Source organism: Vipera berus, assembly GCF_964194415.1.
Source record: "Vipera berus genome assembly, chromosome: W".
NCBI lineage: Eukaryota > Metazoa > Chordata > Lepidosauria > Squamata > Viperidae > Vipera > Vipera berus.
In genome coordinates this window covers 59,566,486-59,581,451 of record NC_138210.1, presented here as the reverse complement: position 1 = coordinate 59,581,451, position 14,966 = coordinate 59,566,486, and the positions used below count along the sequence as shown (strand labels likewise).

Here is a 14,966-nt window from a genome sequence, read left to right as displayed (position 1 = left end):
CTCCTTTATAATTATCAAAAAGATTATTATTAATTTTGCTGTTTCTCAAAGCCCTTATGAACAACTTATGTTTACTTGGAAGAATGAGCAACAATTGCTGATGGTCAGTATAAATCCTTCATATGTTTTGACAAACCTGCTCTTAGAGTTCATGAGCAGGTAAAATCATTATAGGAGTGACATCTGAGAATGACTTTTTATTTTAAAGTTCAGAACAAAATGGGAGGAACAGAGAGTATTTATTCCAATCTTGACTATACTTGGAGACTCATAAAGATTACATGGAATGATAGAAACCTTGACAGCTGGCTCATGATGATATTGATTCTTCTCCTATTATTGCCACATATGTCTAGTAATGCACAACCAATGACCTGCAAGATTCAAGATACCATCCAAATTTTTCATCAATATTTTCAAGCAGGTGACTTCATTGTTGGTGGCATTACATCCTTTGTCTTCATAAGTAGAAATGTAGAAAACTTTGAGGAAGTTCCCAAGCATTCTGATATTGGTGAACCTCAGTAAGATATTTTCTTTATTGGTAGCATTGCATCAATCTAAACAAAAATATTTTATCAATCTATTGTTTATTCCAGTATTGCACATATAAATTTTAAAATATAAATATAAAACTAAAGTAATATTTTTCAAGTTAAATATGTTTTCATTATGCTTTCTAAAGAAAACCAGTAGTGAAATTCTGTGTTCCATACAGAAAGGGGGAAAATCAAAATAACTAGTATTTTGTTATTCTAAGATTCTATACAATATTGGGGATTATAGCATTAGCTTCTAAAACTGCTTCTCAAATGAAAGGTCAGTTATATTTAACCATATGAATAATACTATTAAGTAAAAAATGCAGTATGCTTTACTTCAATAAATAAATGTATCCCTGTGTTGATATGCTGAAATCTTTTGGAGCAGGGAGAAAAGAAATATATGTCCTCAGGGTGATTTAATTAGTAAAAGTATTATTCTGCTTTTTATTTAATTTAATTTAATTAAAAAGATTGTTTTACTAATATATCAATTTCTTATAGCTAAAATAATGAAAGCATTAATGCAAACTTTTGCTACTATTGTTCTTATGATAGAAGAACCTTAAATCTTGCTTAAGATTAAATTGGCTTTGGCATGTCTTGCGATTTTTGAATTGCTTATCAAGTTAACATAGAGAACTATAACTTTAATATAATGAAAATTGATTAACAAGCACTTTTAAGAAATGCTAGCAATGATTTCATTGAAAACTGAATGGTTACCATTAATCAATTAACATAATTTTATGGAGCTTAATTTCACTGCCCTTTTTAGATAATTTCATTTGATGTAGCATCTAATTCCCATTGCAGAGTCCTGATCAAGTATTACCAGCATATTTTGAGCTTGATATTTGCTGTGAAGAAGATAAATGAAGACCTCCAAGTCTTACCTAATATCACTTTAGGCTTCAGGCTATATGATACTTATGGTGGAGAGTACACCTATCATGCCACAATGGAACTTTTCTCCAGTCACAACCTATTCATTCCCAACTACAAATGTGGCATCCTGAACAACCTCGTATCAGTTGTTGGGACTCTTGATCCTGCAATTTCTTTTGATATGGCAGATATTTTAAGCATTTACAAGGTTCCACAGGTAAGATTTCTTAATGATAAGATCTTCACACTTTGCTTTGTATTTTTGGGTAGAGGAAATTGTAATTCATTAAGATATTTGAACTTCACATATATTTATCTATAAAGTATATTTAAGAAAATGTATTTATTAAAGCATAAAACAATGAGAATTCATTTTCAGAATTTGATATGTTAGGTAAGATTCAAAAAATAACCAATAATAAATTTCCTATTGGGCAGAAGCTTTGGACTTCTGTAGTCCTCCCATGCAAGTTGATATAATGATGAACAATAAATAATATATAGTTTCTGGATTTTATTTATTTATATTATATTTTATTCTGTGTTTTATGTTGCTCAGAATCCACTGGGACTGGGAAACTGAAATATTGTGGCTATATATCTGGCTAACTAATTAAAGAATGACATATTAAAGGAATTTATAGAAGCAGTTTTTTAATGGATATAGTATACAAAAAATTATATTTCATCCTGATACATGACATTTTGTAAGGAAATATTCAGTGGTGCAATTAAAATTCTCCAATAAATTGAGAAAATACATTTTTAAATTAGAACCATACTGTCTATAACAAGAAAAGAGAGATTATAAGTGTGCTATATATTGGTATACAACACAAGATTCATAACCACAGACTCATAAATAACTTATGCAAGGGAAGAATCTTAAAGCATAACATTGAGATATATTTAAGAACAGAGGTTGGATACTTTTTTCATCAATCTATTTCTGTCTGTAGAACAAGGAATTTACAAATGGTCTGTGGTTCTACCATATAGTATGAACAACCTTCATAGACAAAATTATTTATATTTATGAAGAAACAGCAAGAATATATAAGTTAAGGAGAAAGAGGATGAAAATTTATAGAGTCATACAACTCTGCACTTTTGGAATACAAAACAACAATCATGTATTATCTTGTCTCACAAATATTTCATGCACATAAATACTGTAGTGTGAGAGTATATTCTGAGATATTTTAGAATTCTATATTTGGAGAAGATACATATTGCTTTTGTCAATCATTTTCCTGTGTTTTTTTTTCTATAGTTCCTGTACGGCCCTCCTCCAAGCATGCATGGTAAAACCGATATCCCCTTCTATTACCACATGATTCCAGGTGAAGACTTATATTTTAGGGGGATTCTTCAGCTACTTGTCCACTTCAGGTGGACCTGGGTTGGGATTCTTGTGAAAGGAGATGGTGGAGCAAAATTTGAAAAACTGATATTTTCATGGTTTTCTCTCCATGGTATCTGTATTGCCTTCTTAGAGCAGCTCAGAACAATTTATATCAACAATATGGATGACGGCCTGAAATGCTTTGTGGAAACATTTCATATTTTTACTAACAGCAAAGCTAATGTTGTAATAATCAATGATAAACATGTTTTACATTTGAGATGGTTGTTATATCTACCTGAAATGGAAATGGTTTCCATAAAGCCAAAAGGCAAGGTGTGGATCATGGTTTCCCAAATGACTCTTGCATCATTCTTTTATCAGAAAAGCTGGGACATCCAAGTCCTACATGGTGCACTGTCTTTTGCGGCTTATTCAAATGAAGTTGAAGGATTCCAGCATTTTCTTCGGACAAGAAAGCATTTCTTATTCTCTCATCAAGATGGCTTTATAAAAGATACGTGGGAGCAAGCATTTGGCTGTGAATTTCCAAACCAATCTGTGAACGAGGAAACTGAGAATATCTGCACTGGGAAGGAGAACCTGGAGAGCCTTCCTGGGGCTGTTTTTGAAATGAGGATGACCAGTCACAGTTACAATATATATAATGCAGTGTATGCTGCAGCACATGCTTTACATGCCATACAGGTGGCTCAACAACCACATAAGAGTGGCAGGAAACCTAATCTTCAGGATGTACAGCCATGGCAGGTAATCTCAGTAGTCAAATATATTGGAAGTGAGACATGAATTGCAGATCAGAAGAGTCAGTGGGGTGCAAATAAAAAGTTAGGAATTTCTTGTGTGTTTTCTCTTTATCCTTTTTTTTTCTTGTGGGATCACTAATCTTGAAGATACTCACTTCCTGCTTTAGTCTTCTAAAATGACCTGTTCTCTAACTTTCAGATAGGCTGCAGCTACCTGAGGTTTAGCTTTTGCCTATGCCTCCCCTTTCTGTGATGGGCAAAGTTAGCCAAGAAAGCCTTACCTGTGGATATGGACAAACATTTACAGTGTCCTTAGTACAGTCTCAGAATTAAATAGATTACTAGAAATCTTATGTAGGAAGTCTCAACACTTTCTTTTGATTTTATTATAGAGTCCAAATGTCCAGTGCTGCTCAATCACCTTATATACTGCAAATTAGAATAAATGGCTGCTACATATCTATCCACTCTACTCACTCACTTTCTTCGGTTGCTAATAATACCCTGATACTCCACCTTGCTCCTCACAAAGTGAGACATAATTATAAACACCCCGATCATAGAAAGCTACCACCTCTGAAAAATTCCCAGGCTCTGATTTGAAAGGAAACTGCTTGACACCCAGGTGACCAGGATAAAGTCATCCTTCTAACCTGGAATTTGATTTGCATTTGCAAGAAATCCCTATTTTACTGACCTCCTCATTCACCATGACATCACATTGATCCAGGAAATATGAAATGCTATTTAATGAATTCCATTCATTTCCCATTGGGGCACTGAAAAGTGAAAAGCAGCCTGGGGTCTTAGTCTTCACTATTATACATGCCACAACAATACCACCATTCAAATAATATGCCATGACTTGTTAATCAATTCAGTCACCACTTGATGTTTGTAATAAATGTTTCTATGTCCCCAATGAAGCAGAAACCCCAGATCAGATGATTGTGGGATGATGTCAGAATCCATTTATATCACATTCATAAATGTATGTTTAAAACAGACATATCAAACACAAGGCCCGGGGGCCGGATCCGGCCCGCGAAGTGGTTTCATGTGGCCCGCGAAGCCATCCTGGAAACAGTGAGGGAACAGCCCCCACTGCCTTGGCCCTGGCCCAGAGACCCTCCTTCTGCCAGAGACCCTCAGATCTGTCCCACTCCTGCCCAGGCCCCCATAGGCACCCTTGATGCGAACGATGTAGAGCTGGCCACGCCCACCCAGTAGGCCATATGCACCCTAGCCACGCCCACCCAGTAGGCCACGCCCACCCTGGCCATACCCACCTGGCCCCCTGAGGGCAACCACAATGCTGATGCGGCCCTCAATGGAATTGAGTTTGACACCCCTGGTTTAAAACATTATCCCCCCCCTATGGATTCTGCCATCTCCCGAGGAAGGAGGAGCATATGTGGATTCAGCCTGCCTTAGGTCATTTCAAAGACCAAGGAAACCTTTTGAACTAGGGGGATCAAAAGGGAGGGGGAGAGGAAGAAGGCAATAACTATAAACCAAAAAAAGTTCCTTTTTTCCCCACGAAAGGGTTGACACGAAGTAGAAGGATGGGAGCTGACCAAATGGGATTGAGGGAAGGGGGGTTGAACTGGGTACCCTTTATAAAATTTCAGTTCGTAAAACAATACTAAGTCCTGTCTTGTATTCCCACAACCAAGCATGTCCTAGTAAAGATTCCTTTTGGACTAGAACTGACTGAGTTTTTGTCTTCCTAAGACGTGGTTTGGGGTGGGTCCTGACAGATGAACTGGAAACTTATGCTGCTGTCCTTATACTATTCCAATATATTTATAGTTCTGTGATGGGACTTCAGTGGTACATGACACTACAGTGACCACACTCTCTATATACAACACAAATGTCCCCTTCCCAATCCTTGTTCAAAAGATCAGCAACCAAACTTTACAGGCTTTTGCTGCCTCAAATAGCCATCTGGCTAAACCTCCACATTTTAAATCATGTCCTTGAAAGTGACTATCCAGCTGAATTCAACTGTATTTCTGGCTCCAGAATGAGTACACAATAGCCTCTAGGGGCCTATTCTCTTACTCCAAGACCCTAGAATTTATGCTTAGAGGGATAGCAATCACTTCCCAATCCAGCTCCAGTTAAAATGCTTCATTTAAGATACCAAGGACGATTACAAATCAGTGTGCTCTGACATCTGCTGTGTCTCCTGATGTACTCTTGGAGAATTATGACTTCCTTACTCAAAAGCTCCACCAGCATGTAACTATAATAACAATGCATCCTTGAGGCAGTAACAGTGATAACTACAAGCTATGGTTTGACAAGTCCTTTCTTAATGTGTAAACTGTTTTGGGCTGTTACACAATTCCACATATTAACTATGATAACTCTGTTTTGTTTTGTTTTTTCACAAATATATTGAATTATTTCTCAATTCAGCTTCACTTCTTTCTGAAAAGAATTGCATTTAACAACAATGTTGGGAATGAAATTTCTTTTCATGACAATGGAGAATTTGTTACAGGACTGGATATTGAGAACTGGGTCACATTCCCCAACCAGTCAATTCATCGAGTGAAAGTTGGGAAGCTGGATCCCTGGGTTGCTAAAGATCAAATGTTCACCATTTATGAGGAAGCCATCACTTGGCCCACCACTTTCAATCAAGTAGGTTTGATTATCTGTATCTAAATGACAGCTCTATATCTTTTAACATAGAAAGAAGGAAAAAAGACTTATTTCACTTGAAATAGATCTGTCTAGAATGGGAAGAATTATAAGGATAAGAATTACATGTTTTTTAAAACCAGTAGTATGTCATCCATTACACAAAATATTATTGAGTTTCCATGCATATGTTGCAGTAAAATTTAAAAGTCATTGGCGATATAGAGAAAGCATTTATTCATACATTATTCTAATACATTCATTATTGATAAATTATTCCCATTTTTTAAATGTTTTTTGCTCATGGTCCTTTCTGAGTCTAATTTATCTCTGTGAACCCCCTCAGGGTCACTTTAGCTGACAGATATTTATTACAAGCAATATTAATGTTCAATATTTACAGTGCAAAGTTAGCACAGAACATGAGGTGATAAATCATAAAGGACTCAAATGTCTATACACCAATGCACAGCGTATGAACAGTAAACAGGGTGAACTAGAAATTCAGGTAAATGAGGGCAGATATGATATTGTTGCCATTACGGAAACATGGTGGGATGAAACCCATAAATGGAACACACAGCTAGAGGGATTTAAATTATTTAAAAGAAACAGACCAAATAAAAGGAGGTGGAGTTGATATATATATATATCATGTGTGTGTGTTAAATTTATTTATTTATTTATTTATTTATTTTATTACATTTATATACCGCCCTTTCCCGAAGGACTCAGGGTGGTTTACAGGGTGATTAAAAAACCAAAATACAAAAGTTTAAAACAATTTTTTTAAAAAATTATATGTGTCCCTGCCTAAATAAAACCCCAGTTAAAATAAGATTAATCCTCAGCCTGGGCCAGAGAGCTCGAAGAGCCAGGTCTTCAGGCCCCGGCGGAATGAACGGAGGTCGGGGGCAGTCCTCAGCTCCACTGGCAGCTGGTTCCAAAGGGCAGGCGCCCCCACTGAGAAGGCCCTATCCCTGGGTGTTACCCGCCGGCAATCTCTTACTGGTGGCACCCTGAGAAGACCCTCCCTGTGGGACCGCACTGGACAAAGGGAACTTGATGCCGGCAGCAGGTGTTCCCTCAGATATCCCGGACCCAAGCCATTTAGGGCTTTATAGGTCATCACCAGCACCTTGAATCTCACCCGGAGGGCAACTGGAAGCCAATGCAGCTCGCGGAGTAGAGGTGTTACATGGGAGTATCAGGAAACCCCCATCACAACTCGCGCGGCCGCATTCTGCACCAGCTGAAGCCTCCGAGTGGTCCTCAAGGACAGCCCCATGTAGAGAGCATTGCAGTAGTCTAAACGGGAGGTCACGAGCGCATGAGTGACTGTGCGTAGGGCATCTCGGTCCAGATAGGGTCGCAACTGGCGCACCAGGCGAACCTGGGCAAAAGCCCCCCTGGTCACGGCTCCTATATGGTCTTCAAAATTGAGTCGTGAATCCAGGAGGACGCCCAAGTTGCGAGCCCTATCAACGGGGGGTAACACCTCACCCCCCATCGTTAGAGATGGAATAGTCTGGTTGACCCGAGATGCCGATATGCACAGCCACTCAGTCTTGGCGGGATTGAGATGAAGCCTGTTTCTCCCCATCCAGACCTGGACCGCCTCCAGGCACCGGGACATCACGGCGAGGGCATCGCTGGGTTGGTTCGGGGTGGAAAGAAAAAGTATGGTATCATCAGCGTACTGATGATACCCCACCCCGAAACCACGAATGATCTCACCCAGCGGCTTCATATAGATGTTGAACAGGAGGGGCGAGAGAACCGACCCCTGAGGAACTCCACAAATGAGAGGCCTCGGGGCGGATCTCTGTCCTCCCGTCAACACCGACTGCGAACGGCCCAGGAGATAGGAGGAGAACCACCGTAAAACGGTGCCTCCCACTCCCAACCCCCTGAGACGCCGCAGTAGGATACCATGGTTGATGGTATCAAAAGCCGCTGAGAGATCTAATAGGACCAGGACAGAGGAACAACCCCTGTTCCGAGCCCGCCAGAGATCATTCACCAGCGCGACCAATGCCGTCTCCGTGCTGTACCCGGGCCTGAAACCCAATTGGTACGGGTCCAGATAATCAGTTTCCTCCAGGAACAGAGGAAGCTGATGCGCCACCACACTCTCAACAACCTTTGCCAAAAAGCGAAGGTTGGAGACTGGACGATAGTTATTTAAAACAGCCGGGTCCAGGGCAGGCTTCTTGAGGAGCGGTCTCACCACCGCCTACTTCAAGGTGGCAGGGAAGACACCCTCCTTCAAAGAAGCAGTTATTACTGCGTGGAACCAGCCTCGTCTCTCCTCCCAGGCCGCATAAGCTAGCCAGGAGGGGCACGGATCCAACAAACAGGTGGTGGTGCTCAGCCTCCCCATGATCCTGTCCACATCATCAGGGGAAACAGGATCGAACTCAGTCCAGATAACATGCTCACGACCGTCCGATTCCTCCACGTCAGACTCTGCCCAGTCAGAGTCCAGACCGGTCCGGATCTGAGCGATTTTGTCCGCCAGATGATGACTAAACTCCTCGGCTCGTCCCCGTAAGGGATCCTCCCTCACCTCCTGATTAAGGAGGGAGCGAGTTACCCTAAACAGGGCGGCCGGGCGATTATCTGCGGATGCGATAAGGGCAGCAAAGTAGTTAGACTTCGCCGTCCTTATCGCCGCAAGATAAGACCTTATAAAAGTTCTTAGCTGCAATCGGTCAGATTCGGATCACCTGGACCTCCAACCGCTCTCTAGACCCCATCTCCGACGCTTCATCTCCCGGAGCTCCGCAGAGAACCATGGAGCCCAACGGGATCTGCGCCAGGTCAGAGGTCGCAAGGGTACAACACAGTCAAGTGCCCCGGTGGCCGCCCTTTCCCAGGCATCCACCAGGACATCGATTGGGCTGTGGGTAAGGGTGATGGGTATAGGCCCAAGCGCCCTCTGGAACCGTTCCGGGTCCATTAGGCGCCTGGGGCAGAACCACCTGGTCGGTTCCGCAGCCCAGCGGCAGGGGGTGGCATAACGGAAGACCAGCCACAGGAGGTAATGATCTGACCATGACAGGGGACCAAATGTTTGTTAAGTATTTAGAATCTAAGGAAGGGTATGGCTGACTGATGAGAACAAATAAGTTTGAAATGATCATATCTGTCTCCCTTTATTCTTTGTTAGCAAGCCAAAAAATTTACACAAATATGAGCTGCCACTGCTGTGGCTACTGCCTGTAGATGGCCTTGGGTTAGGCTGAAAGAGGAAATAAGATTTGTCTCGTGTTTGGGACCTAAGCAAGTGCATTCTAAATACTTAACAAACATTTAACACATATCTCCCTTGCTTCTCAGCTAACAAAGATAGAGAGAGAGCCTGTGGCCTAGGGGTTAAAACAACTGCTTAAGATGCAGTTGGCCCAGGTTCGAATGTCAGAAGGGTATGGCTGATTGATGAGAACAAATGAGTTTGAAATGGCCATATCAGCCTCCCTTTAATTCTTTGTTAGCAATCCAAAAAAATTACACACACACACACACACACACACATATGCATGCTTCTCCCAGAAGAAGGAAGCTGAAGCCACCAGCCTGAGGATGACGGATGGGATTCCGTCGAAACGTTGCTCCTACACCTTCAATTCTACGTGGGAAAAAAACCCGAATGACCAAAGATCCACATACAAACACCCGCGAAAACCTCAGAAAACACACACACACACACACACACACATATATATATATATATTCGTAGATTTTCACGGGTACAGGTATGTAGGTCTTGGCGTATTCGGGTCTTTTCCTGTGTAAGATTGAGAGTGTCTTGGTGACATTTTGACAAGATCCTCATCAAAAACGTTGCCAAGACACTCTCAATCTTACACAGGAAAAGACACCGAATATGCCAAGACCTCTCTCTCTCTCTCTCTCTCTCTCTCTCTCTCTCTCTCTCTCTCTCTCTCTCTATATATATATATATATATATATATATATATATATATATATATATATATATATATATATATATATATATATATATATATATATATATATATATATCGCCTGTTACTCGTCCCAGCTTCTGCCAACCTAGCAGTTTGAAAGCAGTCAAACTAGAGTCTTGGACTTCAAGAGAACTAATTTCAATAAACTTTGAGAGAGCTTGGGAAGGATTCCATAGGTGAGAATCCTCAAGGAGAAAACAACTGAAGAAGCTTGGGAAATTTTGAAAAGTGAGATAATAAAAGCCCATTCGAGCACAATACCAACAAAGAAGAAAAATAACATCTCTCAAAAGAAACCAGCATGGCTGCATAAAGAAGTCTCTGATAAATTGAAAGATAAAAAGAACAAGTATAAAAAGTGGAAAGAGGGGCACATAACTAAAGCAGAATATCAGCAAATAGTCTGAGCCTGGAAAGATGAAGTGAGGAAAGCTAAGGCTCAAATGAAAAAAGTCTTGTGACCAAAGTCAAAAATAACAAAAAAAAGCTTCTTTCAACATGTGAAAAACAAGAAAAAAGTTAAAGAAATGATTGGTCCATTAGTGGGGGAAAGTGGCAAGAAGGTGACAAGCAACAGGGAGAAAGCAGAACTATTTGATTTGTTTTTTTACTGTGATTGAATCATCAACCAGAAGGTGGCTTCTCTTTTTGGATGCCTTCCTCTTCTTGCATGACTACTGTGTATTACCTGATTCACACTTTCCCCTATCCAAAACAAGTTCTTTGTCTCAGATCATGATCCTCTGCTTATTTGAGTTATCATCATCACAACTACCTTGATCTGCCACCTTAGTATCCCTATTAAGGTCAGCAAAGGCACTATATCTGTTATGCAGGGACACAGCAAAAGCTTTGTGTTTATGGTTCACAGCCCTCATCCTGCCAAATCCCATGGTTGTCTATACTCCCCTTCTCCTGCAGGATCTTTGTGGTAGAGGGGCTGATAGTACAGCAGCTCTATAGAGCAGAATGGCTAAGTTGGACACCTAATTTCTGTTTGAAGAGCACAGACTATAGACTCCAGATAAGCAATCTGTCCATGTACACTACTAATTTCTTTAAAAATAGTATGGATACTAAGTGACCTGTAGAAAATTGAGGATTACATGTATTTAAAACATTGAATTGTCTAACTGTGAAAGATTACATGTCCAGAAGGAAGAGTTCAATTAAGCTGAGTACCATGTAAATAATTCAGCACTGGAACATACTATGAGCCTAAAATATTTCCCATTTTAGAAGAAACAATTTATGTAATAAATAAAATAAAAAAGACTGAAAATTGATTTTTGTGATGATGATGATGATAAAGAAAAATAATTGAAGGTAGAATTAGCATTCATTATTTACCAAATAATAAAATGCCATGACATTTCTTTTCTTTCTTTCTTTCTTTCTTTCTTTTTTTTGCTGAGAGAATACTAACATTTTCCTTTTTATTTCATTTATTGGATAGATGCTACCTATTTCAGTATGTACTGCGAGCTGCCTCCCTGGATATTTCAAAAGAAAGCAAGAGGGAAAGCCATTTTGCTGTTATGATTGTCATTCTTGTCCGAAAGACAAAATGTCAAGCCAGAAAGGTAAGAAACTTCATGAATCAAGTTACATTATGACTCTACAGGAAGCTGAGTTGTATTTGTTGCAGTTTTATTCTTTCATCTCTTGGGAGATTGTGCTCTCCCAAAAAGAAGAAGTCTTTCCAATTGGAAGACTTCAGACAAAGAATTAAGAGTTTAAAATCAGCTCTGCTTTGACATAAATAATAATAATAATAATAATAATAATAATAATAATAATAATAATAATAATAATAATAATAATAATAATACCTAATTGATTAAAATATTAAAGTCCCATTTTTTCTTACATTGGCATAAACTTCTCATTTCTATGTACAATTCTATATCCCATAATATCTGTGTCAATGAATAGGTGGAAAAAGTGTTGATGACTGCATTCCCTAAAAAACACAGTGCAACTCTTAAAACAGAGAAATATAGTAAAATGCACATAATTGAACAGTAAGAAATTACAAATACTAAATAGAAACCCTTAATGGAGAATTGCCATGTTAAAATCCAAACACTAAAAAATCAGATTGAAAACTTCAGTGCCAATCTTTCTCTGAAGAAAAGCAAATCAAATAAATGTGATATAATAATATTCATAAAATGATCACATAATCAAACAACAAATTAAATTTGGACACATACTGTATACTTGTGTATATATTTAATACATATATATTTAAATTTCAGACATGGATGACTGTTCCAAATGCCCAGAAGAACAATATCCAAATAAGGACCATGATTCTTGTCTTCCCAAAAGAATATCATTCTTATCCTATGACGAACCAATGGGAATAAGTCTAGTCATTCTGGCGCTCTTCTTTTCTCTCTGCACAACTGTAGTGCTGGCAACATTTTTAAAATATCATCATACTCCCATCGTCAAGGCCAATAACCGAAACCTCACCTATGTTCTACTCATCTCCCTCCTCCTATGTTTCCTTTGCTCACTGCAATTCCTTGTTGCACCGTACAATATAATATGTCTCTTGCGACAAATTAGCTTTGGCATCATCTTCTCAGTGGCTGTGTCTTCTGTGCTGGCAAAAACCATCACTGTGGTTCTGGCATTTGTGGCCACCAAGCCAGGATCCAGGATGAGGAACTGGATGGGAAGAGGACTGGCCACCTACATTGTTCTTTCTGGTTCCCTGATTCAAGTAGGTATCTGTACAGTGTGGCTATTCACATTTCCCTCTTTCCCTGACATTGACACACATTCGGAAACTGAGGAAATCATACTGCAATGCAATGAAGGCTCAGCTACCATGTTCTACTGTGTCCTGGGCTACATGGGCTTTCTGGCATCTGCCAGTTTTACAGTAGCGTTTCTCTCTAGGAAACTCCCCAGTAGTTTCAATGAAGCTAAATGTCTCACATTCAGCATGGTGATCTTTTGCAGTGTGTGGCTCTCCTTTGTTCCATCCTACCTGAGCACCAAAGGCAAATACATGGTGGCTGTGGAGGTTTTCTCCATTTTGGCCTCCACTGCTGGATTGTTGGTGTGCATATATTTCCCCAAATGTTTCATAATTATTTTTAGACCAGAGCTAAACAACAGGGAGAAACTCATTAAGAGAAAAAGTGATAAAATATGAACCTAACTCTCCTATAATTATTTCTCTATATTAAAAGACATTCGTTTAAAGCTCTAGGAAATTCAACATTTATTTTGAAGAGATGAAAATGTTTGGGTGAGTTTCCAATGTAGAAGAAAAACCCAGTCAAATTATTTCTCATTTAGTTTTAACTAAAAATCTGAGATATTAAGAGGCCATGATTCACTTTAAGTTTACTGATTAGAATTTGAGGACCAATGGATTTGATTGATGCTATTGAAATAATTAAGATTTAATGTGAAAGCATACACACACACAGAGAGACACACAATCCAACAAATTTTACATATATTTTCCATAGCCTAAAATGGGAAAGTATGAAAATGCCTAGCTTTGCATTATTTTTGAAATGATGGGATTTTTTAAAAAAGAAAAAAAGCTGAATAACCTTTAATAACTTCAAATATTAACCCTGCCAGATTCCACATCAAGAGCTTCAATATTAAGAAATATATTTGAAGCATTAACCAGTTGTACTAGGAATGATGTCTAAGACATCACCAATTTGACCTGAAATGAAATGTCATTGTATTCAACAAATGTAGCACCCTACTAATCCCAATTTTAATTTTAATTAGAAATTATTTGGTGAGTCTTCATCATAGAAATAAAGCCTAGTGAAGCCTTCATTTATTAAAATGTAAAAAGTGACCTATTAAGAGAAATTTTGAGAAAATTATTCAAGTTGTTGTTGTTGTTGTTGTTGTTATTATTGTTATTGTTATTGTTATTGTTATTGTTATTTTAAGAGTAACTGGTTTATTCTTATTCTATAATGGGAAAGCATGAAAATGTTAGTAAAAATGTTAGTAAAAAAAGCAGTGGTAGGAAATGAGTAGTAGTGGTGCATTGGTTAGAATGCAGTATTACAGGCAACTTCAGGTTTGCCACCGCGGCCACTGCAGCCTCTTGGAAGGTGAGCTCCTTCTTCCATGTCTAATTAGCCTTCGCTGGGGACCCCTGGAGGGGGTAGAAATTCACTCTATGGGCAACGAGCAAGGAGGCACCAAGGTCTTATTTTTGGAGGATGTCTTTTCCATGGTCTCACCTTGTGGCAGTGGCACTGAAAGCCCCACCCAACTGGCCCATTTCTTCTGCCTCCTCATCCATATGTTGCCCCAGCATCCATTTCATCATCAAGAGCCTTCAGGAAATATCTCTGCAGCTGAGAATGGAGCTCCCCCCAGCCGGCCATTTTGTCATCCGAAGCCTTCTGGAAAGGCCTCTGCAGCTGAGAACCAAGCTCTGGTTTTTCTTGAAGGACTCTGATGGCAAAATGGAGGCTGGGGATGATGTGCACATAAGAGTGATAATAAGCAGCTGCAGAGGAACTGGGCAGGTGAGGCGAGGCAGGTATCAGGGCATGGGAGGCCTAGCTGCAGTGGTAAGCAGGTGCGGGGTGCATGGAGTAGCTCCAACCCCACCCCCATCCTAGCTTGATTTTAGGCATGCTCCTCTTCCTTACACTAGGGATTATTTTTGGGGTAGCAATTTTGAAATTGCTTCCAGATTTTGTGCTTGAAATAAATAAATAAACTATTATTTTGTTTTTGCTAATTAGATAGGTTTATTGTTATAGAAATA

General features: G+C 39.3%; 1 protein-coding gene across 1 annotated transcript in view; it reads left to right on the top strand.

Annotated features, from left to right (window-relative positions):
- Positions 1-369: 369 nt before the first annotated feature.
- The window catches only part of LOC308676335 (vomeronasal type-2 receptor 26-like), a gene marked incomplete at both ends in the record, with an annotated part of 93,703 nt that continues 79,106 nt past the window's right edge, over positions 370-14,966 (top strand). Inside the window, 4 exons of the mRNA XM_081342146.1 lie at positions 370-524; positions 1,359-1,647; positions 2,704-2,773; positions 6,055-6,197. Of these exons, the coding sequence (XP_081198272.1) occupies positions 370-524; positions 1,359-1,647; positions 2,704-2,773; positions 6,055-6,197 (657 nt within the window). The remainder of the gene's footprint in view (positions 525-1,358; positions 1,648-2,703; positions 2,774-6,054; positions 6,198-14,966) is intronic.